The sequence below is a fragment of the Ambystoma mexicanum genome, chromosome 14 (assembly GCF_040938575.1).
Source record: "Ambystoma mexicanum isolate Mex_15411 chromosome 14, UKY_AmexF1_1, whole genome shotgun sequence".
Lineage (NCBI taxonomy): Eukaryota > Metazoa > Chordata > Amphibia > Caudata > Ambystomatidae > Ambystoma > Ambystoma mexicanum.
Window position 1 is genome coordinate 42,614,457 of NC_090940.1, and position 27,494 is coordinate 42,641,950.

The 27,494-nt window shown below is 47.1% G+C and overlaps 1 protein-coding gene across 2 annotated transcripts in view; it reads right to left on the reverse strand.

Moving 5' to 3' along the window:
* Positions 1–27,494, reverse strand: part of COCH (cochlin) — a 188,633-nt gene that overhangs the window by 100,286 nt on the left and 60,853 nt on the right. For both annotated transcript variants that reach the window (XM_069638494.1, XM_069638496.1), the window contains exon 5: positions 21,460–21,593. In XM_069638494.1, the coding sequence (XP_069494595.1) occupies positions 21,460–21,593 (134 nt within the window). The remainder of the gene's footprint in view (positions 1–21,459; positions 21,594–27,494) is intronic.

Here is a 27,494-nt window from a genome sequence, read left to right on the forward strand (position 1 = left end):
GGGATGTTATGAAAACCTGAAGATTTCTTTTGTAACTCCCTTGTTCAGCCCCCACGTGTCTTTAGCCCAAGGATCTGCTTAGTGAGACTGCCTGAGAATTGGGAGACCTATCCAGATGGCTGGCCTTAGGTTCAACACCCTGATCAATAGCCCATTTCCATATTTGAATAGCTTGATTGCAAAGAGGGGCGACCATATCCCACCCTGCTTGTTCACGTAATGCTTTGCAGTCATATTGCCAGTGAGAATCAGCACTCACAGCTTCAGTAAAGATGGGAGGAACGTCCGATGGGCAAGTCAAATGGCCTTTAACTTCAACATGTTTATGTGTAGTATCTCTGATCCTAATGATTTTGCAGAGGACTGAGGGTAGCACCCCACCCCTACAGAAACTCATTGGTTTTGGAATACTAGGAGGGATCTCGGGCATTTGAGGAGGTTCCCACCAGAGGAGAACCTCCCTTATTATCAGAGCTGTTAGGGCCATGGCAGTCTATGTTTGAAAGTCTTGCCTCCAGTAGCAGGCAATCTGCAGCTCAATCTGCCTTATTTATGCAGAGCCTTGCATGGGAGCCACAAGCACATAAGAAGACATGAGGCCCAAAAACTTGTGGAGGTAGCGAACTGGGAGAGTCAATGCAACTCGAAACTGTCAGCACATCTGGATAATGCTGGTTATTCTGTTCTCCAAGGGGAGGGCCCTGCAAACCTAGGTGTCCCATGTACATTCGATAAAGGAGAGAAGCTGAGTGGGCTGAAAGGAAGGCGTCTTCCAACTGATGGTGAAGCCCAGAGAGAAAGCCACTTAGCGGTACGGAAGTCGCCCACGTATTGAGGGCATTTCAGGTTTGTGATTGAGCCATGTGTGGATGGTCATGTGGCTTGGAAAGGGGCTAGTCTGAGATCACATGAAGGACTGCCGCTATCCTGGATTCCAGAAGGAAGGCCTTTGGCAGTTGCTTAGTCTCCTTCCGTCTCTCTGGAAGTCGTACTATCATTGCCGGCATTGGGGGAATTCCCTTTGCGCCTAGCATGTGAAATGTGAAGTAGGACATGTTCTGGTAAATATGGGCCCAGGTTCGCAATATTTAACCTTCCTATGTTACAGGAAATGTGTACGATTGTAATCACTGCAGCACTGTGGGAATGAGGTCTGTCTGTTAATGTTTGGAAGGAGGGATGATCGTCCCAGACCCCCAAGTGCTTTCGGATAAGGCAGAAGCCTAGAAGTGTGCATTAGGGGATTGGGGAGGTACGGGGCGCAGGGGGATGTCGACAGGGGCCACAGTGCGGGGAGGGTAATGCATGCTTTGGTTTCAGAGTACATTGGGAGTCAAACGCTGTCTTAGATAAAAGCAGCCATATTGAAACCGAGGCATAGCTTTGTGCTGCAGCCTGGGCCGCAGGCATGAACCACACACACACACACATGAGAATAAGTGTATGCATGCAGGAATAGGGTGTAGCTTGGGAACCGGTGAGAAAGGCCAGAGCGGCAGAGATTCATAGGCCCTTCATGGTGTCATGTTGCCAGCATTCGCATCCCAGAAGGAATGCGCCTGCAAGGCCACAAGGGGGTTGAGGTGCCTCTGCAAAAAATGATCCCACTAGAAGGTGGGCAAGAGCCTCCGACCTTCCCTGTCCCAGCTCTCTAAGTAATAGTGCCCAGATGCCCCCGTCCCAAGACCCCCAAGCCTTCCAAGGTGCCAGTCAGTCACAGACCACCAATCATAAAGCTGTTAGACCCCCAATCGATCAGGAAAGATCAGAAAGCAGGGACCAGTTGCCTTCACCATAGCTCACATGATTTGTGCTGCAAGGTGCCGGGAGGGCAAAACAGCAAACCTATAACGAGCGAGGGTGGGAAGCTTTGGACTGGTGCTAACGTGCCTGGAATCGAGCTGTCGCCTGTTACCAGTGGCCTGGCATCCCTTATGCAGCCGGTAGCCAATGTATAGGGTCTCACCAACCAACCATTTGGATTTGTACATTATGTAATTTACATCAGTGATTATGCTGTGTGCCTTCATAATGTGTTGCTCGTAGTGATTTTGGCAGAACGTTCAGCGGCAGCAGTGCTTTAGTGGTGCATTCCTATTTTTGTGGGGGAAAAACGTGTTCTCCTTGCAAGAGACATGCTGGGCCTTTTTCCCTAGTGGGTTGCTTTTGTTCTGGTGTGAGCATTGAGGGGGTTCTCTGCATTCCCTTGATTACACATTCCGGGTAAATAACTTTTGGCTTTGTTTAAATGCAACTTTGTAACCGTGAAGATTTAGCGGGCTGTGCAAGTGTACGTCACAATGGAAAATGATTTCCCCGCCATTAGTGGCACAGGAAAGGAACAAGTTACTTACCTGTAACAATTATTCTCCAGCATGGGTCTGACATGGATTCACATACTCAGGAATATTTCCCGTCGTCAGGCCGGAATCCTCGGTAAAAGAAAAAACAATTTCACTTTCACTTACAAACTGTATTTCTCCTCTAAACCAATCACTGTACTCTGGGTCATACTGCTCCCAGCCAATGACTGCCCTCGCCCTAAGCCCCTCATCCGGCAGCCGTCTTCAGATTTGGTAGCACGTACAGTGGCAGTATGACCAAGAACAGCCGCAGAGAGGTAGGACGAAGGGTTTGCATGTGAATTCATGCCGTGCTGGAGAACTATAGTTACTGGTAAGTAACTTGTTCCTTCTCCAGCATGGAGTCTGGCATGGATTCACATGCTCATGAATAAAGAATACATAGCAGTAAAATGATTACACAACCACTGGAGATGGCAAGGCTCAAAAGAAGAAATTACTCTTACCTTCAGATCAGGCTCAGCTTCAAGTGAACAGGTTGTGCAGCACTGCTTGGCCGACCCTGGACTCAACTCTGGAATCCCTGTCAACGCAGTAGAATCTTGTGAAGGTGTTCGTGGACCTCCACTTAGCAGCCTTGCAGATGTCCAGCAGGGGCATACCAGACAGGAAAGCTGTCGTCATAGCGATCGCTCTGGTGGAATGGGCTCTCAGACGGCCGGGCAGTGGTCGGTTTGCCAACCAATGACAGTATGTGATGCAGCCGGAAAGTCACCTTGAAATGGAAGCCTTGGACAAGGCCTTCCCATGGTTCACAGGACCAAAGTTCACGAACAGTTGAGATGTCTTCCGAAAACTCTTTGTGCATGCCACGTAGAACTTCAGAGCATGAGCAACGTCCAGCGAGTGCAAGGCCCTTTCAGCCGGTGGCGCAGGCTTCGGAAAAAACACAGGCAACATCAAAGGCTCGTTGAGATCGAATTCCGACGGAAACTTTGGCATGAACGAGGGGTGCGCTCGCAGCACCACCCTCAATTCGAGAACAGTCAGATATGGCTGTTTGCAGGATAGGGCCTGAATCTCACCCACCCTCCTGGCAGAGGTGATGGCCACAGAGAAAGCCACTTTCTAAGAGAGGAACTTGAGAGGGGCCTGATGTATAGGCTCGAAGGGAGCTCCCATGAACCTCGTCAGCACCACGCTGAGTTCCCACACTGGGGCAGGGGCCTTCACCGGCAGGAAAGATCTAAGCAGCCCTTTGAGGAACTACTTGACGAGACGGTGGGGCCACAGAGAAGATTGTCCTGGAGACCTGGTGTAGCGGGAATAGCCGCCAGATGCATCTTGATAGAAGCGTGCGCAGCCCCGCCTTGACCAAGGACAACAAGTAGGGAAGGATTTGCTGTGCCGTGGCCCTCAAGAGGGTTGATCTTCTGCGACCGGCACCATGTAGAGAAACGCTTCCACTTGTGACCGTAGCACTTAACAGTTGATGACGCTCTGGCCTTGGCAAGGACCTGCCTGCAGTCTGTCCGCAAATCGCATCCTCCAAACTCTAGGGCTGCAAGAGCAAGCCCTCAGGTTCAGCGGCCTGGGTCGTGATGCAGGACTGCGCCTCCTTGTCTGGTGAGCAGATCCACAACCGCCGACAGCTTGACCTGAGGTGACGCTGACAGGCTGAGAAGGTCCAGGTACCAAATTTGCCTCGGCCACGCCGGAGCGACGAGGATCATCCTGCAACGGGACTGTTTGAGTTGATTGATGGCCCGCAGCAGTAGAGGCAGCGGAGGAAACGCGTAAGGAACAGGCCGTCCCATGGGAAGGAAAACGTGTTCCCCCTGCTCCTCGGCTGGTGGAACCTGCTGGCAAATCTCTGGCACTTGGAGTTCGTCGCAAACAGATCAATCTGGGGTCTGCCCCACTTGCTGAAGATGCTGGCCACCTGGTCCTGCCGAAGTTCCCACTCGTGGCAGGAACGCAACTTCCTACTGAGGGAGTCGGCGATGGTGTTCTTGACTCCCGCCAGGTGAAAGAGTACGAGGAACATGCCCTGGCCGACGGCCCAGTGCCACAAGTCCTGCGCCTCTCTGGAGAGCGCTGGAGATCAAGTTGCCCCCTGCTTCTTGTTGTAGAACATCTTGGTGGTGTTGTCTGTGAAGATCCTCACCACCCTGCCCTTCAGGGATGGAAGGAAAGACTTGATGGCCCAGATCACAGACCGCAGCTCCAGGACATTGATGTGGAGATCATTCTCCTCTGGTGTGCAGACGCCCGGTGTGGGCTCCCCAGCCCTCCAGGGAAGCGGGGGTGACCGTTTCCTGGTAAGCGGGGTTTTGAAACCCTGTGCCCTGGGCGATGTTGGAGTGTACGCCCCACCATCTTATCGCTCGAGGGAACTCCTCGTTGAGAGGAATCTTGTCCGCAAAGCTTACTGACACTTGTATCCAGCGGGCGTACAGGAACTCCTGAAGGACGCATCTGCAACCAGCAGAGTCGAATCAGGGAGATGCACGACGACATCAGGCCGAGCAGCGACTTGATGGTACGCACCTAGGCGGTCTTCAGTGACAACAGCCGTTCCCCCTTCCCCAGCATGGCCGCTACCCTCTCCACCGAGGGCGACGCCAGGCAGGCGACTGTGTTGAGCCTGGCTCCCAGGAATAAGGCACTCTGCGACGGCGTCAAGCAGGACTTTAGATAATTTCTGGAGAACCCTAGCCCCGTTGATAGCTGGACAGTCTTCTCTGTGTGTTCGACGGCTACCTGTCCTGACCGGGCCCAGATGAGCCAATAGTCTAGGTATGGGTAGATGTAGATGGGCTGCCACTGGTGCCAGGCACCTAGTGAACACCCTGGGCGCTGGCTTCAGGCCGAAAGGGAGGTCCTTGAATTGGTAGTCGCTTCCCTGCACTACGAAGCGTAAGAACTTTCGATGTTTCCTGTGAATGGCGACATGGAAGTAGGTGTCCTCCAGGTCCAGCGACGTCAGGAAGTCTCCTTCCCCCAGTTGGGGGAGCATGTACTGCAATGTGACCATCCTGCATTTTCGGGACTTGATGAACTTGTTGAGACGCTGCATGTCTACGATGGGCCTCCAACCCCCTGTCTTCTTTCTGACTAAGAAGTATGTGGAGTAGACTCCAGAGCCCCGTAGTTGTCTTGGAACAACTCTATCATACCTTTCTTTAGCATGGCCCGTACCTCTAGCAGGAGCTGAGCAATGTGCTGCTCCTGCTGGATCACTGAGGGGTTCCGCTGACACTTTTACGGAAACTCCAGGGTATGTCCGTGGGCGAGAGCGTCTAGCACCCATCTGTCATTGGAGATCTTCTCCCACTTGTTGACGAATCCTGTCAGCCGGCCCCCCACCGGGGTGCATGGGTGGGGACCCGACATCCTGGCCAGTTCAGTCCTGCTTCGGTGACGGAGGCAGATACCGTTCCCCATCTGTCAGAAACATGTGTCGGTGATGTCCAGAGCCAATGTGATGATATGGTCTGAAGGCCCTTCCCCCTCCTGGAGGAGTGCAATCGCCTCCACCTACTTGTCGTCGGGCAGGAACTCCAGAATTGGGGCCAGTTTTACCAGTTCCCAGTCGTACTTGGCCAGGATTGCCAGTGCGTTGGCCGCCTTGACGGTCGATGCCGGAGTAGATGACCTTTGTCCCCATGGCATCCAACTTCTTCCCCTCGCTGTCCGGAGGGACTGAGGACGATGACGAGGGGTTAGACGATCTCTTCCTCACAGCCGCCGACACCACTGAGTCCGGTGCCGGTTGTGACCATAGGCACTTGGCTGCAGACTCCGGCACCCAGTACTTTTTCCATAGCCTGTCCTACAGGGCCGGATTCTTCAATAGTGCCAGTCCCTCCTCCCAAACTTCATCCAGGAGGGACACCACCATGATGGTCTTCCTTTTGGCCTTGCGACCTCTGGTAGAGGAAACCTTCCTTCTTGGTCTCCTCGGTTGTCAGCTGGAAGAGCTCTGACGCTCTGGCGACCATGGCATGGAACAACCCGATCCGCATGGAGCTACCGCGATCTGCCTGTCGTGACAATGTCGTCCATCATTACCGTGGCTGTCCCCGTCCCTGTGGCCCTCGGGAGGGGAAGGCACCTGGCGCAGATGTGGAGGCTGATGCGGAGACGTCGGATGGTGTTTTCTCTTTTTTGCTGGAGGCTGATCCGGGGCTAGCAGGGCCGGTGTCATTGGAGCCGGCGGCATCCTTTTCTGGATCTCCGACACCAACGTGTGTAGGGTCGAAAGGATGTCCAGCGATACATCCCCTGGCGAGGTTGGAGCGGTAAATCCACTAGGCCCCGTGCCGTCGTCGCTGCTGGCGTTTCAGCCGTTGTCGCCAACGTCCTTGTGAACTCCTAGTCCTCCTCATCCGAGGAAGGAACATATGTGTCCTGGGGTATAGGCTGTGGCAGGCATGAGAACTCCTCCCTCCACCGCCCCCTTTTGGCATCCTGAGGTGTTGGAGCCGGGCTCAGCGACGGCATCCTCTTTTCCGGTGTCTTCACCACTGCCCCGGCCGAGGCCTCCCGCCTCGGGGTAGGGATACCCTGGGTGCAGTCGGGGCTACCTTCCTGCACCTTTGACCTTCGTGAGAGCGGGCGCCACCATCTTGATCGTCGATGCGCCGCCTGGGCCTTCTTGGGCAGGCTGGACGCCTTTTCTTCACACTAGGCTTCTCGGGGCTCTCCCGCAGTTTAGCCGGGTTGGGTGATTTCCTCTTTGAGGAGGAGCTGGATCAATGGCTGGAGATGGAGGCTGATGGTGAGGTTGATCGCACCCTGCACATCGCAGGACCCGCTTGCGCGGCGACCCCGACGGAAACGGACTTGCGGTGCTTGTCCTTATCTTGGGCCCCCACGGATGCAGCGCTCTCAAATGGCTTAGAAGCCCGCTCCCCGGACCGGCCGGTCCTCGATGAGGCATGACCCTGCTTAGAGCCAGAGGCCTTGGTGCTGAGCCACGCCGCCAGTCTACTGTGACGATCCTTTATTGTTCTCTTCGAGAACCCGCGGTACATTTCTCTGTGATACGGGTGAAGACAGAAGAGGCGCTGAAGGTGTTTGTCCTCCACAAACACGTTCTGCAGTCCGTATCTGGAGAAGCATTTGAAAAGGGAGCTTTCCTCTTTTTTCTCCGACATTGTTGGTGGTGCGGAGTAGGCCCGATAGCCTTCTGGAAACTTCAACGAAACACGTCCATTCATGTACTTTTTGCGCCACGGAAATGCACTGACAAATGGATCCCCGCTTATTTACCGGTGGAGAGAAGAGCACACAGGCTCTGTTTGACAAAAATAGGACTTTTTCTCAAAAAAGCACGAAAGGAACATAGCAAAACTCAAGGACTCCCAACACTTGAACGTGAGGTAAAAATCTGAAGATGGCTGCCAGAGGAGGGGCTTACAGAGAGGGCAGTATGACCCGGGGTACAGTGATTGGTTTAGAGGAGAAATATAGTTTGTAAGTGAAAGTGAAACTTTTTTCTTCTACCGAGGATTCCCAGCCTGACGACAGGAAATATTCATAAGCATGTGAATCCATGCCAGGCCCCATGCTGGAGAAGTTATGATTTTCCCTGCTTGTCAGGAAATTTGGAAACCTTGAAACATTGAACCCTTTACGGGAGAACCTTTCCTAGAAGACAAGCATGTTATGGCTGAGCTACCTTGCCAACTCCAGGCGTGAATACTACCTTGGCATGTGTAAGCCATAGTCTGACACACATGGCCAGATTATGATTCTACGGCAATCAAGGCTTATCAATGTCATGACCTGCCAACACCCATGGCCTGTCAACATTGACAGTTACCAATGTCGTGGCTCCTTTGATGATGAAGGCTTTCTTAACCATGAGACTCCATTGACGTTGAAAGGTTACTTAATGTCAAATCTCTTGATAAGCTGTGGTGGTGATAGAAGTGACATTGTTAACATTCTGAGAGACTTTGAGCCAACTCTATTGCTTTATGGGTAAATCTGTATTCGTACTGCTGCAGAACCACGTTGTCTGCAACAAATTGCCTGCAAAAGACCTCTCCGGACCTGTCAGTCAGGGTTTTCCCCATAGCCACATCACTGAGAGTGGCACTCTGCGGCTGGTCGGTGACATCCGTTGCTAGATCTCTCTGAGGCATTAGGCATTGTGAAGCAGGAGGCAACACTTTTCAATGTTGTCATCGTGTATGGACATGTGGCCACTATACTGGAGACTGTGCTGGAGTGGTTTTGATCTTTTCTCTGGGGTTGATTTAAATCTGCCCAGGCGAGGCCCTCCAGCTGAAGCACTATGCCTCAGTGAGGCGGCATGCCTCTGGGATCCAATCCATCACCAATGAGATTCAAGTGGCACATGGTGAAGCTGGGGGATCTAGTTGCAAATGTTTCCACCTGCATTCACTCAGTAAGCAGATGATACACAACCTGAAGATATGTCAGCTGCATGGGAGTTGCCTATCTGCAATCAAGCTACGCAACTCAAGTGTAGCGGTCTGCTCTTGCACTCGGCGGAATGGTTTCCATTTTGGTCTGCCAAATAATTGGGGCTGGTTTTGGATTCAAGAACATCACTGTAGGTCCATTTGGTAAGAATTCCCAATCAGCACAACATCAAATACCATTGCTTAGTGGCGAAAATCTTTTTCTTCCAGCTAGTTCATTTGACACTGTTGTCCAGTAGCTTGTACGCTCTCATTTTGATGGAGGTAATGCATGCTAGTTGGTATCTAAAAGAAACAGCTTTAAGACCCCTAACATACGCTTCTCATGCCGCTGCCAAATTATTGACGGGGCAGGAAATTCAATCATGTTTCATCAATCCTGATCTCTTTTCACAAGCTTCCTTTTGAAGCTTGCGTATTGCTTAAACTTGGCTGCATGACATTTAAGGAATTTCACTTACAGCATTCCATATGTTTGGCATCGAAACTAGTGCATTTGATTCCAAAGGTTAGAAAATATCAGACCCAGCGGCAAGCATTTCCTACTTCAGCATCAAGTTTCTTCAACAGTCTTCAATTTCTTTTTGACTTGCCCCCTCTAATGGTATTATTCGAAATTAATTGAAAACATCTTTTTTCCCCAAAATCATGATAGGATGTTTTAGAATTGTTTTTGAGTTTTAGCCTTAGTTTGTAGATCCCGTAACTATTGCATTAAATGTGGTTTATTGACTGGTAAATGTTATGCTAATTACCTGTGACAATGTATTCACGCTATAAATGCGTTTAATTAAATCAAAAATGTTTAGTTCAAACATTTTAGCAAGAGTAAGGCTCAAAATGAACTTTCTCTTTACATGTTTACCATGGGTGCCCATCTATTTCCTTGCTTTTTCTTTCCCCCCTTTGTATTTGATGCTGCAAGTCAGTGGTAAGGAGTTTAACTCCAGTTCGCCAGTATTGGTATATTTCATGGATGTACAAGCTTTGAATATTCTCTGTTGTCAGGCTGGGAATCCTTGGTTATAGTTTATACTCTTTTGAAAAAAAAGTTAAATATTTTTTTATTAACATTTGAAAAACATCAATATAGTTATGTGAGCATATTCAGGATTGGAAATACATCAGAACTAATACACATACAAACAGTTAAAAAAATAAAGAAAACAAAGCATTGCGCTTGGTACAGTACTAGCGATGTGGTGGCGGGCAGCATCGAGTCATGACGTCATAACGAGGCACCAGTTGTTCTCAAAACTAAGAGTTCAGCAATCAGCCAGATGATAAACAGCTGTTACCAGCTGGTGAAGCCCGTTTGGCTGTTGCGTCTAGATATTGTAGTGCTGACGAGATATATTTGGGTCTGGCAGTGGGGAGCAAAGATTCACAATAGGTCTGTTCATGACTGCTGGCGCTAACCAGCTCTTTCATCTACCGTGTGCGCAGATGAGTGCATGTTCATATTTTAACTGCTATGCACATAGCGGGCAGTAATAATGCCAACAAGGTCAATCTGCTAACTGTGAGCAGCAACTGAGTGATTAGAGTGAGTGTATCAACCACAGCCGACCAGAAGTCGGTAATAGGGCGGCAATGCCAGGTCATGTGTGCTAAGGTGCATCCTCAAGTCTACATTTGGGGCAGGCACCCATGGCAGAGGGGTCACATTTGCAAATATTAAGCAGGGTATATTGAGCTTGGTGGAGAAATTTGAATTCTAATGCTCTGCGTTTACGCAAATCTTGGTCCATTGTTTGCCGTAAATATGTAGAGGGGATGTACGTGGGGTAGCATGCGTATTTTTGATGTCATCTTTTTGTCCAGCTAGTGCAGTCAACGGTGTCGATAAGACTACGGATTCAAGTGGAGCGGGGCGTGGCAACATTTTCCAAACATGAACGTTGTGGAGTGGGGGCTGGCATGTACCAGTAAATAGCTTGATGTAGTCTACCAATCAGAGCGCAGGCTTCCATGTCTGGATCATGGAGTCCGCCCACTTGGTAAGGTAGGGTCAGAACGTTCCAACATACCCCTGCTTTCTTACCACCCCATATCAAAGACAGCAAGAGCGACTTGCGTCTCGGCGAAAAGTTAAGTATTTAACTGGATAGGCATGTTCACAAACACAGGCTCAAGCATCTTGGGTATTGGGATCCTTTTGATTAGTGCAATTCTGGCCATAATAAAAATCAGATAGGCACACCATTTATTGATTTTAGTGTGTAATTCAGATACGGGTGCGGCGTAGTTAAGCGTATTAATTGAGGTAGTCGATCAGGCTACAACGACGAGCAATACATCAAGAAACTTGTCCTGAGTGACTTGGTGTATGGCAGATGTACGCAGCTGGATCTTTCTCCTCATCTCTTCTGCTTTAGTGGTAGTATCTGTCGAAAGGTTGTTTCTTAGTAGCTGCTGCAATTCAGTCTCTTTTTGTTATGCTAACCAGAAAGTAAACTACTCTGCCCCTTTGAGGGGAGAAGCTCCACAAGCTTGTTGTGATGAATCCAGCAAAGTTCGCACAGAATCCCTGCCTAAAGTCTCCTCCGAGGTGGCCAGGAAAAGGCAGAGGCTCCCCGATCCTAACCCTGGGGGTGGTATTAGCCGGGAGGATCACCTGGGAGGAGCCCCAACGGAATAGGAGGGCTCCGGAAGCAGAGACACAGTATTCATCCTCTTTGGAGGGTGACATTTCCATAGTGCTAGAATACTTAATGACGTGCTGTCGAAGTCAGACTTACTAATAACACCCAAAGGGTTATTAATGAAAAACCTTTGTGGTCAATCTAGGAATAAAATGACCTATTATAAACAAAGTGATGTTGATAAGGTTGAAACTAGGACCTTTAAAAGAAGCCCAAACATTAGGAACTTCAAGTCCCATAATACCCTAGGTACTGGGACGGGGAACAGGGGGTTGGAGGCCCAGAACTGCACTATGAAGTCTAGTGTTTCTAATGGCCCACATCTCAGTAGGTCTTTTGATTATTTAAAGCCCCTTCAGGTGCAGGCCATTAGAAAGCATGGTGGAAGTCGTGGCAGAAGTAGCTGGAGAAGCAGCGGGCAGCCGTACATACAGGCAGAGCTGAGAAATGAAGATGCCGGGACCACCGCTGCTGCTGATATAGCAGGAAATGGCGCTGAGAGAGTCGTAGGATCAAGAAGATCAAACTTTAGAGGTTGTGCAGAGGGAGTAGAAAGACGTTTCCTGGTCCCTAGTATTCACTCCAGTGTCTGGTGAGCAGCGGAGAAAGCCAGGAGCAAAGCAGGCTCCTTTCGGGAGAAGCGTGGGACATGGAAACTTAACAGGAACAGTTAAAGGCTCTGATCGTGAGGACTGGCGTGATCCCAGCAGCAAAGAGTACGCACACGCAAGGAAAGATTGGTGAGTCTGCTTATGAGAGGTGACCCCGAAGCGCTCTGTGAGACACTGCATGCTGTGTGTAATTATTTTGAATGCTGAACTAATGAAAAAAAGCATTTTTGCTACAACCATAACCAAAAGGAAGAGTTGTATAACTATCATCGCCCTAGCCAAAAAGGGGCCAGATTAAAAGTACACTATATACTACATGTCAAAACCAAGAAAAGTCAATAGTGAAACCTAACTGTAACCCATATTACAAAAGCTACGAGAGGATAATATTGAACTGTCATTGCCAAAGCCTGTAGGGTACCATATTGAGGTGTCATTGCCTAAGTCACGAGGGAGCAATACTGAAGATCAATACCAACAAACCTTTGCTAAACAATCACAACAAGACGGGAAACAGTTGGACATATGACAAGTGAACAGATAGTGTGAAACAACATCAATGGGTGTTGGGGCTTTATATAAACAATTGTGAATCTCAAACGTGTTGAAAGCTGAAGTCTTTACTAATGCTTTACTAATCACAGAGTTCTTGCAGTAGTGTTAGGAGTTTTCTTTTTTTTATCCTGGCAGGTGAGTATAGCAGGAGTGGGCCTATAAGTGATAGTCCTGGCAGGTTAGTGAGCCAGAAAGAAGACACTGAAGTACTACATTGTGGTGGAAAGAAAGTGGCAAGGCCACTAAAGTTGTTTGATGAACTGTGGTAAAACCCAACCTGATGAAAACATTGTTGTGAAGCAGTTGTCTTTTTCCAGAGAAGAGAAGTCCTATTTGAATGTTCATTGGCTACTTTTGCCAATTGATGAACTTTGTTCAACCCTGAGATAATTCAAGTGTCCAGTGAAATAGGAACTTGGATGTTGAAAGGAACTTTGGGTTGTTTGTGAAGTGGAATGTATCCATTGGAAAGAACTTTCTACTTTTTGGAACTTTGATTTAGAAATCCTGCATTAAGCTCGCGGAAGGGGATCCGACCCTGGATCTTTAGTCCATTTCAATATAATTGTTATTTTTTGTTGAATTTGAAATGCCATCTATATTCCTGTATGATGCTATTGTATGTACAAGTGTGAGGGACAGATATATTTTATGTTAGAGTGTTTTCCTTTAGTGTTAGTGTTATAGGTAGGGAAATCCTCGTTAGGTTAGGGAAAGTGAGGCGTTTATCTCACCCTTATCTAACAATACTAAAAGGACAGATGTATGCTTGTCACTGTATGTTTGTCCGATGCGGTCATAGCTTCGCCTGTTGTCACCGCTAGATGGAGATATTGCCTTACGATATATAGTGGTCCTACTGCGTTAATGAAAACCTGCACTTTGGCCCGTGTAGACAGCCTTCTACATGAGTACTTTCATAAAATGGCTAATTGTGAAAAACCTTTACCAATTTGTCTGCATCGCATTTCTGACCCCTCACATTATCCATGTTTTCCCAGTTGTAACATGACAAGACAAAAGGAGAATATTATGCTGCTCAAATGACAGTGTGTTACTTTGGGAAGGTTTCTTTTTGCCAGAGGTTTCCCATGTCTTATCTCCATTGATAGGACTGAAGATGGTTCAAGAGCAGCTCCCTTTTCCCACCATAAGCCACTCTGACAAGAGCAATAGAGCGACAGGGGGTTCTTCCTTAGTGAGCTACAGATTTCAAAATGCGTGCCTCAGAATAATATTTTTCTGCCTAATTAACAAACACTTCTTAAGGAAGGATTCATGGCTAAGGCTGTTTTCTGATGTCGAGGGAGCCACTCAAGAAGAGTCCGCTCACAGGAGGCTTTTCATTGACTAACATGCTCGAACCCTACACAGCTTTCCACGAGGACCATATTATACAGCCTGGTAGGATACAGAGATGACAATGTATCTGCATCGCAGTGGTTCTTTGGTCTCTTCTTGGAAGGAGTGGAAGTAAGACGGGGTCCATCCGGGAGAGGTTCTGGAACGGAGCTGCCGGACCCAGAATACCAGGGCACAGTAAATGGTCTTTAACGTGCGCTACAAAAGCACCCTGGAAATATTCAGAGCACAGTCTCTACACACTATTGGTCACCCTCGCCACACATTCCTCAGTGTAGAGTGGAGGATCTGGGACTAGCGTGTGTTCCATTTGTGAGTTTAAGAAGATGAATACGCCTGATCAGCAGTCTCAATAGAATTGAGCACAGTATGAGTGTGTGTGGTACATGTTGAACAAAAGCTGACTCAGAACGCAACATTTCAGAAAGAAAAATGAATCTTGTTGTGGATGATTTTGGTCAGGAAAAGAAGAATTCTATATACTGGAAATGCAGAATCCTCTGGTGAAAACTGCTGAGATGGGAATGCAGCATCCCTCACCGGAAAGCTGTTCGGCGATTCCGAGGATCGATAAGGTACTGTGAAATGATGACATTCTCATCCTCCATGTCAGAATAAAAGAGAACCTGTCACCCAGACATCACCCCATCAGCAATCGACATGAAGAACTGCTTGGTACCAGCAAAGAAATATATTTAGCAGGTAACTCCTACATCTCTTCCTTATCGCATTTTAGCTTTATTGTCTGAGAATACTCACAGTAGGTTGCTCAAAGATTGGACTGACAAAATTGACGAAATTCTGACTCAAGCCGACGTTTCAATGGACACAGGGCTGACTATTTCACAAGCAGCAAAGAAAAAGTTAAGGTGGTGGGACTGGATTCAAACCACCGAATAAATTGCTAAATTAGTCTCCTCACTTAACGATGGCCCTGTTGTACGAGGTATCAACCAAAACGCCAAACTACCTAGTAAAATTTCTTTCACGATATCATAAAGACAAGTTTCTGAGGTTACGGCTAAATTTATACAAAACTAAAGAGATGCTGTTTTTGAAACGTGACAAGGAAACCTTGAATAATGTATGCCGGCTCCGTTTTACTTCAGGTGAATCATCTAAACATTTGCTTGAATACTCCCAGAAACACATTTTTAAGTAAATTCGCCCCTCAGAATGGAAACATGGAGGAGTGGTGGTTTACACTGCTCGCAGGCAATGGGCCTCATTACGAGTCACCCGGTCTGGAAATAACGGTGGCGGTAAACCCGCCGCCACTGTTGTTTCCATACTGGGTGATCTCGAGTCCGGCAGGCGGAGGTGTCATTCCCGCCAGGGCTGACCTGGCGGGTTTAACGCCACCCACCTGCAGAAGGACGTGGAAACACTGGTACCATCACGAGACGGTGCCGGTGTTTCCACTTCCCCATTCCCATTGAGTTCCATGGGACTCAATGGGAATGGGGATTTACCGAATTCCGCCTCCGGAATTCCCGGGTCACCGGGGTCATAATGCCCCGGTAATTCCGGGAATCACAGAGGCGGAATGGTAATACGAGTCTGGAGGTAACCTGCCGGAATTTCAGGCACGGTTACTGCCGGACTCGTAATGAGGCCCAAGGTTTTGTTATTTGAACAAGTAATTACTGTAATGGCCCTGGACTCACGCATTTTGAACTTTTAATTGGATTTTGCATTGAATTGGAACGAAAGTAATGTAACAAAAGTTTGTAATAAACTAAAGTTTATAATAAAAAAAAATATATATATTTTAAGGACCCTGGGCCTCATTACGACCCAGGCGGAGGACCATGGTGCTATTAGCACCATGGTCCATGCCAGTGTCCGCCATGGCGGAATGGGGAATTACCACCCCATTCCGAGGTTGGCGGGGCGGTAATTCCCCATGCCGCCATGGCCCTTCCCCATTCCCATTTTTGCCCCATAGGGCTCAATGGGAATGGGGAAGGCGCTAAGTACGGTGCCGCAAATTGCGGCACCGTACTTAGCACCAAGGTCCCTTTGCGGGCCCCTACTTTAACGGCTGGTAAAACCAGCTGTTAAGGTCGGGTCCCGCAAAGGGACCTTGTAATTAGGCGCTAATAGGTTAACGGCGCCGCAGCCTTTTACGGCGCCGTTAACCCATTAGCGTCTGGGTCGTAATGAGGCCCCCTGAATAATCTGCCATCCTTCTGTCCTCACTCTATTTCCTCTTTCAATTCTAACTTGTCTATGCTTGGAAGAGGTAACTGGCACAGGAAGAAGGCTCTGCTACTGACACCTGTAGCGTGGGCTTTAAATATTCCTTAAGCGCGAAAGAGCTAGCAGGGAAGGCTTGCCTTGGTTAAGACCTGAGGAAGTCTTATAAACAACCAGTAACTGTTGTTTGGCAACATGATCCTGGCAGGAGGTGAACTCGACTCCTGAAAGTCTGGAATCCAGTGGAACAGAATGCAGTTTCAGAGTATTTGGTCCAATAGGGAACTCGAGTAGATCCAGGAAGCCCTGTCCATAACCAGCTGTTTGCCAAAGCTGGGGCTACTCTCTGCAGCACCTTCAGAACCCTGTCCAGTTCAGTATTGCCGGAAGTCTGAGCAGGCAAATAACCCCCTACCAAATTTGCATATATACATATGTAATTATTCGATTTCAACCAAAACTGCTTGAACACAGTGCACACGATTAAACAGGTGTCTACAAATAGACATTTTATGCAGGGATTAAGTTGTTACATCTGTAAAAGGTCCCTTTTTTCAGATATGACCTTGAAACTCGTCGTAGGTGCCAACCGCTACAATGCGGAGCAACACAGGTTCGATCCCCGGGTCCGCGCTTAGAAACCTCTTGGTATTAAGCGCGTTATACTTCACCAATCATATCATATCAGCTATGAAGCATTCCAGTAATGCTTCCCTCAACATCATGTTGAAAAAAAGTGCATTCAACTCAGGCCTGCCTTCACGATCCCATGGTCTAAACGACGGAATCTGGTGTTGAGAATGTGCACTTTTACCTTCATGCCGGCTGGAAGCTAGTTCATCTTTTAGACCTGCCTTGTTCTTTGCCCTACTGTCTGCCAGCAGTGTTTCCAAGAATACTTGCACCCCACTCCCCATTTCTTGCACCAATGTAGGTAGCTGTTCTGACCATTGTATTGGCCTCTCTAATCAATAAGGAGGCTTTCGATGTGCACTTGTCCCTGAAGACATCTAGATCACTTTGGATGATTCGAATAAGGTACAAAGGTTAAACCACCGTTTGGCAAATTCCGTGGAACATGCATCATTTTTTAACCAAAATTGTATTTATTTATTTGTATAGCACCGAAAACCCACAGGCATCTGGGCGCACAATTACACAGTAAGACGAACAGAGAAGAAGGGGCAAGATGCAGTAAAGATCAAGTCATTGTAATCTGTAAGGTTTAGCAGAAAAGGATTGTTTTTAGGGATTTACGGAAAAGCTTAAAGCTAGATTCTTGTTGAGTATTCAGAGGAGGGAGTTCCAAAGCTGAGAAGCCTGGTTAGGCAAAGAATTGCCTAGGCCATTTAAACGTTTGGTCCTCGGACGGCCGACCAATGCCATGTTGGATGATCGTAGATTTCTTAGGGGCTCATATCTAGGCAGGTGTGATTTCAGGTATGCTGGCGCTTTCCCATGTAGACATTTGTGTCTCAGGAGGATAGTTCAGGGGCAACGCACTCGCCTTGGAGGCAAGGAGATGCAAAGCAACACAGGTTCGATCCTGGGATCTACGCTTAGCAACCTCTGGGTATTAAGCGCATTACAAATAACCATTACATTTACAACAAGGCAAGCAGATTTGAACTGAACTCAGCAGGAGACTGGGAGCCAGGGCAAGGCCTGCCTGCTTGTTTAAATGTGTCCACGCTGGGAAATTCCCCTAATGATGCAGGCAGTGTCGTTTTGGATGATTTGAAGCTTTTGACGACTGTTTTTATTAGCGCCTATCAATAGGGATTTACAATAGTATATCCGAGAGAGTATGATAGCACGTGCTATCATATTGCAGTTGGCTTCCGAAAGGATAGGTCTGATGTTTCCCAGCAGTCTGAGATAGTGTTGGCAGTTTCTAGAGGTCTGATTTGTCTGTGTTTCTGCACTAACTGCACATGTTTAGATGATCCTAAATGATGGCCTTAGATTCCTAAGAATTCTTATCTAGACTAGCCCGAATCCCCAGGCCCAAGAAAGAATATGTCATTATGAGGGAGCAGGTCTCCCAGATATGGTCCAGACACTGGTGATGGATTGTCCATAATATGAAGCACTTGGTACAAATCAAAAGAACAGAAGCTTAGGACACTAATCCCTGAACTGCTGTTAGGTCCTCCGGGGATGATGTCCTAGGTGGAGAAATATTCAGATCTTCTTTGGAACTTATAAATGTATCCCATTCATCACCCTGACAGTGATGCATCCTGAGGCAAGTCTTCCTCTGCGGTTTTCCCCTCGTCATAGTCTTCTTCCTGTATTTTTCCTCCATATTCTTTTGGAGATTTTGAGCAGTGACGGTCTCTGCCTGGGAGTCGAGTCCCCTATATCTTTTGCCTAAAATACAGGTCTGTGGTGAGCCGGATCTGGGTTAGGTTGCCTCTGGTCTTTAATCCCATGACCTACAGTTTCATAACTGGTTTGGGTTGCTCCAACTTGAGTTTTTGAATTTTGTTTAACTACTCCTCAAGCAGTGCGAACTCACCGTCGTAAACATTTACAATTCCCCACAGTATGCTCAGCAAATGCTGAGGATACGTTGCCATCCCTTCCTTTTGAACCATTAGTAACGGTGTATAGGGCTTCACAATAAAAGATGCCTCAAGTCCACGTCTGTCAGCCTACACGGTTCCCATCACTTCAGGGTGCCTGATTTCTCCAGTAATGACCTTGCAATTCAGGGGTATGGCTATAGGGAAATTCAGCAGCCATTGCTGGTGCTGGAGACCCCATGCGGTGACCGAGGGGTTCAGGCCAGCACCAGAACCACCCCATCACCACACAGGGTCTCCAACACCAACAATGGTATCTGAATATCCCTTTAAGGCACAACATCTCCAATGTTCCTTCTGCACCCTTGCTTGGGTGCTCCTGCTGTCAGTCTTTTGCTCCAGTTATGCCACAAAATTCTTTAGGGACCGAGTGCCAATGCCAGAGTTAGCTTCAGCGCCATGTTCACATATACCCTTGCAAACGCTGGTGGCACCAAACGTATAGCCGGAAGGGGAGAAGAAGCTCCTTAAATTCCTCATCAACACTCACAAAACAGTGCATCCGTCTGCACCAGCGAGCGCTGCTCACAGCACCAGGGAAGTCTTGCGAGGCAGCAACGAAGAGCTGCAGGGCATAGCCCAAAAGAGCAGGGACCATCCTCGGCTTGGTTCCCCTCACTATCTAAATTATTTAACGCAAAAGATGAAACCTCAAGACGATATCAAAATGATAAATCAACTACCAATCTAGCAGGTCGGGCTAGGTCTCCATAAGAGCATGTATTGTTTTATATGCTTTAAAAATGTATGCTTTTATAAATGGTTCTATAAGAGCATGTATTGGATCATATGCTTTAAAAGCATAAATGGTTCTTTAAGAGCCTCTATTGTATCATCTGCTTTAAAAGCGTAAATGGTTATATAAGAGCATGTTATGTATCATATGCTTTAAAAGCGTAAATGGTTCTATAAGAGCATGTGTTGTATCATGCTTTAAAAGCGTAAATGGTTCTATAAGAGCATGTGTGGTATCGTATGCTTTAGAAGCGTAAATGGTTCTATAAGAGCATGTGTTGTATCATATGCTTTAGAAGCGTAAATGGTTCTATAAGAGCATGTGTTGTATCATTTGCTTTAAACGCGTAAATGGTTCTATAAGAGCATGTGTGGTGTTGTATGCTTTAAACACGTAAATGGTTCTATAAGAGCATGTGTGGTATTGTATGCTTTAAACGCGTAAATGGTTCTATAAGAGCATGTGTGGTATCGTATGCTTTAGAAGCGTAAATGGTTCTATAAGAGCATGTGTTGTATCATATGCTTTGAATGCGTAAATGTTTCTATTAGAGCATGTGTTGTATCATATGCTTTAAACGTGTAAATGGTTCTATAAGAGCATGTGTGGTATCGTATGCTTTAAAAGCGTAAATGGCTCTATAAGAGCATGTGTGGTATCGTATGCTTTAGAAGCGTAAATGGTTCTATAAGAGCATGTGTTGTATCATATGCTTTAGAAGCGTAAATGGTTCTATAACAGCATGTGTTGTATCATATGCTTTAAACGTGTAAATGGTTCTATAAGAGCATGTGTGGTATCGTATGCTTTAAAAGCGTAAATGGCTCTATAAGAGCATGTGTGGTATCGTATGCTTTAGAAGCGTAAATGGTTCTATAAGAGCATGTGTTGTATCATATGCTTTAAAAGCTTAAATGGTTCTATAAGAGCATGTGTTGTATCATATGCTTTAAACGTGTAAATGGTTCTATAAGAGCATGTGTGGTATCGTATGCTTTAAAAGCGTAAATGGCTCTATAAGAGCATGTGTGGTATCGTATGCTTTAGAAGCGTAAATGGTTCTATAAGAGCATGTGTTGTATCATATGCTTTAAAAGCTTAAATGGTTCTATAAGAGCATGTATTGTATCATATGCTTTAAACACGTAAATGGTTTTATAAGAGCATGTGCTGTATCATATGCTTTAGGAGCATATGCCATTATATATTGCACTCTAAAAGAGCACACATTTGTATCATATCCCATTCTTTTGTAAATCAGGCAGACTTTCACAAACCTTTGCAATGAATGAGTATTAATGGTCTGGGGACCTGACTTCGCATCAGTTTGACCCCTAGAAATGTGCATGTTTTTCTGATATTGTCATGCTAAGGCATGCTTCCTTCTGGTTCGACAAGGAATGCACACTGTCTGTCATCCCTGTATGCTGCTGTATCACATATGATTCCGTTTTTGTTTGCCTGTCTGTATCCTTTCAGAGCGTTATGAGGTGCTTTACAAAACTATCAAATTAAATACAGGTTAAGAAGACATATATGGGCAGGCTGGGCTGCTACATGTGAAGCCTCCTTTTACAGTAAATGCAGTCATTAAGGGCTGCCAGCCTTGAGATAGAGTACTTCATGCAAGTGCCCCTCCTGGTACCAGTCTATGAAATGTTCCCGAAGATGTAAAGAATTCAAGACTGGGGTGGGAGGGCTGACACAAAATCCAATATCTCACTAACACTACAAGAACTAAATTGCACATACGACTAGAACAGCAGTCAAAGACAACTGAAGTCAGGCTCTTCCGCGTGGACCTTGAGAACCCTCAAAATTTGAAATCTGTATCAGAGCAGTAGAAGGAGATGTGTTAGCCCTATTCAACTGACAACCTTCATTAATTGTGAAATGTAAGCACCTCATTGAAGAAAGAATGCATGATTGAAAGGCAAACAACATCAACATATTGCAAGCTGAGAATACAAATACCATTTAAATAGGAAGCCAGTCTACCTACTAGAGACAGCAAAAGATGAAGTCCACTTGCTCAGTTGGTGGGAGAGGACACCATTGGCGTATATAGATGGGTAATTATCTTGCCCGGGAAGTTTGCTGACTGTAACCGAGCCTCCGGACAAAGGGATTACACCCCTGGAACAAAGTAAGCAGGTTAGTGCCAAACGAAAAGGTTCACTGCAACATCATATAGGAGTTTCTGTGACACCCTCATGCTGCAGAAGCATGAATGTCTGTCACGTCATGTCATACTTAAATGATAGGCCGATATCATTAAGAAATGCGGGCATTAAAAACGAAATGTTACAACTAACACTCCATAACTCATAGTTTACAGACCTAAGTGATGGGAACACAATTCATATACAGCCCTTCAAAACTGGTCACAGACAAACATTGATTAAAAAAGTGAAAATATTGATGGAAATAATGTGCATGAATAAGTTAATTACAGAAAATGATATTTTATTTCTATATTCCCTATCCAAAACCTGTCTCAGACCCGGCATATGAAATATTGGTTTCATGGTGATCTAGGTTCTCTTTGTCCTGGCTCTCCCTCCTTCTCAACTTTTTTTGAGACTCTCATTAACGCGCTGCACAGCGAACCTCAGCACACAGGGCTCATGAACTGTGCAATGAGCAACACTTGCGTGACTAACTGTTCGGACACCGGCACTAGCGGATCCATGCACCGCCCATGTGTCTTTGCCCCACGGGTATGCTTTCAGACTTGTTCCTATCCTGCTTGGGACTTTTAAGGACATCATTGTGGGGAATGCAAATAAGGCTAAGGATAGGCTGGAGTACCTGGGCAATACACAGTCTCCTGGACTGAGGTCACAGAGCGGGTGGTGGTCCCCAGGCCCGCCTGACCCCCTATGCAATGTCATCCTCTAGCCTAAAACTCAGCATCCACCGTCAAATCTGAAGGCAAGAGGAGGGCATTGCTACTTGAAGGACATGCCTTGGATTTTGTAGGTAGTCATCTGTGGATGAAGGAGGCTGTTGTGTTGCAAAGCGGATGTGTGTTAGTATGCTCACTTACTTAAGGGAACACAGTCCTTGTTTCGATATTTCCACATGCGCCTTGCCACCCGACTGGCCTCCAACATGGCAGAATCATCTTGTACTGATGTGAAACGTTTGGAGCAGATCATTTCGAGCTGGGCAGTATAGGTTAAATGTGGCGGTATTACTGTATACCACTGCATTACTGCACTGTCCAACTATAGGTTTGGCAGTAAGTTGGAGGATTCACCTCCAGCCATGAATGAGCTGGAGGTAAATCCACCAGCTTTCCGCAAACTTTTGGGGGAATTACTGCTGTGGTAATACTTCCAAAAATGCCCCATCGAGTCCTACGGACTAAAAAAAAATAAAAAAAAAAAAATGAGGATTTACACTGCCACTTGTAATCTGGCAGTAATAGTGGCGGACCAAGTGGTAGTAACGGTCATACAGTTTGGAGGTATCTGGCCGGTGTTACCATCTAGATACCACCAAACTCATGAATTGTAGGTGTGCACCACACGCCAGCTGTATGTTGAGGCCGCTGCAGACTTTACTTTTGTGGTAGGTGGATAGTCCAGTTACAGGCTTTTTGATGGTCAGATGTGTGCCATGAAATGCAACTGATGACCATGGAAGGGCTTGCAAAATATACTAGCCCACTAGCATTGGCGAGTAGTTTCAATGAAAGGCGAGTCCCATTTGCACAATACTTGACCTTGCTGGCGAGTATAGGGGATGTTAGAAAGATATTTTTCATTTACTGCAAACACACTTTGTTTACAGTAAATGGCAAATACAAGTTTCACTGTGCATGCTTGACAGAATTGCACTAAATATGAAGTGTGCCTATGGCGACATACACCATTTTTCAAAAAACAGTCACCTTGGGGCAAGTGCATTTCTCTTAGGTCGAGTATGTAAACTAAGGAACTCGCCCTGCAGGTCTAGTGGGATTTTTAAGAATTTGCAAGGCCTGCCATGGGGAACCTTGCAGTGCCCTAGAAGGGCCTCCATGGTGGATAGGATGTCCTGGCCTGTTAGGAGTGCAGAAAGGTAACATTGTGACACATGAGCCTATGTGCCACTGTGACTTACCACACATGCTTTTCAGAAGAAGGGTTGGGATATGTCCAGGGTGCCTGTTGTTCCACATTGTAGTGAGCCTGTTGCACAGTAGCGCGGGGGAGTGTGCAGTTTCATTTCTGCTAACATAGTACGTGGAGATCTGGTTTTGGGTGTGATGTCATCCTGTATCATGTACAGGAGGTATGCCCTTATTGAGCCTATATCTCTGTATCCTGCCATTGCAATCAGTGTAGCTTTCTGGTGTCCTGTATTTGTTCAATTTTCTGCACCTCGGTGCCCTCTGGGTGTGGACCATGCCCATGATTGCCTGGGCAAGCTTAAGCATCCGATACATCGGTCAGAGCTCATGATGCTACCCGAGTGCTCATTCAAGCCTCTCTTCTCTTGGCCGTTTCTCTTCTTGCCTTCCTTCTAGCGGTTTTCTCTTTCAATCGGTAGCTTATATCCTGGGGTTATGATACTCAAATGTCTTGTTTACAATATGTGCTTCCTTCAGTTATCTTCCCCAATAGTCTCTTGAGACTTCCTTCATGAGTTTCTGTAGCTCTTCCCATATAGCTGTGGGTTTTGTAGTTTCTTTAATGTTAGCTGCACAACCATTGTCTTTGGAATACTTTCTCACCCGTGTAGCTTTGATCTTATTGTGTGGGTATTCTTGAGGATTAATATTCCCTAGGTTTTGTATGACTTTATGGCTCCTATGGTTTTCCCTCTCCTGGGTTCTTGGTACTAGATTGTCTCTTTTCTGATTCTGTTCCCTTGGCAGCCTCTCTTCACAACACTTGTTACACTGATTTGCAGTAGGCTCTCATCTCCTTAAGGCTCTGTACCTCAGGGTTTTTCCCTTCCCCCGAGGGTAGTTCCTTCCACTATTTAGACGTTTCCCATATACCGTTATTTGTCATGCATCGTATTGACTTCGTATAACTCCAATTCTGCTAGTTTAATGTTCAACTTTTATATTTGTGATTGTGCAAAGTTTCTTTCTGATACGTTGCCCCTGCAGCCTCCCGCCTTTACGGTTCTCCCCGGTACCTCTTATGACACAGGGGAACCTCGTGGGGCTCTGTGTGCAGTCGCGTCTTCTGTTTCAGATTCCTCTTCTCTGTGTCTGGTCTCGTTCTTGGCTCCTGGGCAGCAGGATGCAGTCTACGGACGCGGGAAGCAGTGAGCTCATAACACTGCCTCCCCAGGGGGTCTCAGCGTCGTTAGTTGGGCCCATCGTCCACCACAATGCAGCTGTGTTCACGCCACCACCTAGTACGGGACTTCTTCCTGTTTGGGCAACGGTTCTCCCGTTGCAGAATTCTTCGTCTCTCAGCCTTCTCAATCTGACGTCCCTCGCCTGGTCAAACGTTGCAAGCTCTGCAACTTCACTCTCCAAGGCATAATTACATCAGAGGGCTTCCCCTGCTTACCATGCTCTTTTCTCTCCCAGGACCTACTCATCCCAGTTTTGTATCTGTCTCTTTTTTTTTAAAGAGTCTTTTTCTTTGTATTGCTGGTTGGTTCCCACTTTGCTCGAAGCCAAATATAAGGATGACAGATCTGTCTTCATAGCTGGCAGTCCCATATAGGCAGAGGTGGTATTGGACCCAGGGGTTGCCTCATCGGAACAGGAGTCCTTAGTCCTTTAAGGGGGAGTCACTCCCATTGCGGTCCCACTTGCCCATAACCCAAGGAAGGGTCTTGAAGTGCAGACTTACCTCCCTAGCCTCAGAGGGGGTGACTCTCCCTTGGGGAGAAGAGACACATACCTGCGATTCATCACAATAGTGGAAAAACACCAGCGTGATGTTAGATTTATTTTCAGATTATGGGTTGTTTCTTTTACATAGAAAATCAATCTCAGATATGGGACTGTATTTAAATCCCATTTCAGGCCAGTCAATTCAAAGTCTTCTTGTCAATACTTGGACCTCAATCTGGCACACGGATTCAACTTCACAGAGCCAAGATCCCTAATATCAGAATGATGTCGGAAGACTATCCCGTGATCTGTGGCACCACACAGAACGCCAATCTTCTAGGTCAGCGTTTCAGTGTTTAGGATCTTGAAATCCATGACACCAAGGACTCTTGGATGGCACCTCTGCAACCTACTCCCGGTACACCAGCAGAGGGATAGGGACTGGGGAGACTGGTCCACTCTGGACTGCCAGAATTAAGCTAGGTAATTATAGGGGATCCAAGGATACCCTAGAAGGGACAACCACCTGAGCCTAAGCCAGACGGCGATGCAGGCACTGGCATCTGGCCCAGGTCCACCTGAAAACAAGTGCAGCCGATGAGAAAGGGGCTGAGCTGGATGGAGAGCCTGGAGTCTGTGGGCCAATGGGAGTGGCAGCTGGAACCGCGTGGGTTGCGGGCAGTATGTCACGCACTACATCTCAGAAAATGTCCTTCATTGTGCTATTGTGCTTGTGGATATGATCTGATGGATCTTTATAGCCAAAGTCTCTGCTTCCTCAGAGCCCTTAGGAGAGGGTCTAGCAGGAGGAGGAGTCAGTCCAAATAGAAAGGGCTTTGTGTTGTATAGACTGGCTGTCTCTGAGGAGTCCTAATCAAGTCTGGAAGCTGTCAGAGCAAAGAGATGGGTGGCAATTAGCCAGTCAATGGAAGGCAAGAACCACTGTATGTATGCAGGCAGGGCCTGCCTAAAGGTATGAATGAAAACCTCCCATCCCCAAGCATTGTCCACAGCAATGTTCTGTAGCGAGGGGCCTCCCTGACTCTCTGGCAAGAGCAGCACCCAATTCCAAGGCTGGACCAGTCGTGGGACTCCAACATCATAGGACTGGGAGCCCTCCCTAAGGAGGTAGATAGCTTAGCTATATTCCTACCTTCTTTACTGTAGGAAAGGATCTCTGTACGATCCTCCATATTAAGGTGGAGCACACCTATATCGAAGATGAGGCACGAAAACACCTCACCTAGCGTCAGGGTGAAAGAAACTGGACAAACTGGCCATGTTGTAGTAGAAGTAAACCGGGGGTGACCAGGGCAAAGGGTCTACAATACTTTTTCACTCGCTCAAGGAGGAGGACCACCACCCAACCAGGAAGGTCTAAATGGAAAACTCGGTCAAAGGATTGGACTTACCCTGCTGAAGCAACACCTCCATAAAGCCCTGCAACATTCAATGGAGAAACTAGAGCTACGGAGCACCTTATATACGCTTCTGGGAGAATCCTGAGCATCGGTCCTGGAAGGGGTCAAAAGAGCTCCTTCCACCGAGCAAGACCATATGGAACGTGTCACACCTATGTGTCGCCTGTGAATAATGAAAGAAATAATTAACTTTGATTCTATAGCTCTGCTAAAGGCTTGAACTGGAAGAGGTCCTCCCAGCGACCGGGGCAAGCCTGCCGGGCTAAAGCAGAAGTCTGTCAAGAGTGTGCAAAGGGCCCAAGCACTACAGACACATGTGGTGTGGGTCGGCATTGACAAAGGACCTGCTGCGAGAGTGGCTGCGATGAACAGTGCCAGTAGGAGGAAACGGCTGGTCTAAATGCAGACCTGCATCTATTTCCATCAGGTAAGGGGGCTGTATTCCAGCCCTGCCAAGGAAGGAATATTTTAGGCAACCTGTATAACTACTAGTAACAGGGGCTGCATGCCTGAGTCCTTGGAGATAGGACTGGGTGCTTGGTCTAATAGAGGAGTACCCCTAAGAGGCTAACATCTGAAAACAGCATGGTGCTACCTATATGACCACAAGGCAGCCCCAGCAAGTGCAAAACAATTAGTGCTTTCAGTACATTAAGATGCACAACAAATTAGGAAGATTCCGAGATTTCTTCTGGTAGTTTGAATGTCATTTCATCACATTTCAAAGAGGAAGACTCTTCCATTGAGTCTCCTTTAAATATACAGTTCTTTTACATTTTCAGTTTATCCCACTCTGTATCTCAATTAACCTTAAAGGGGTACGTT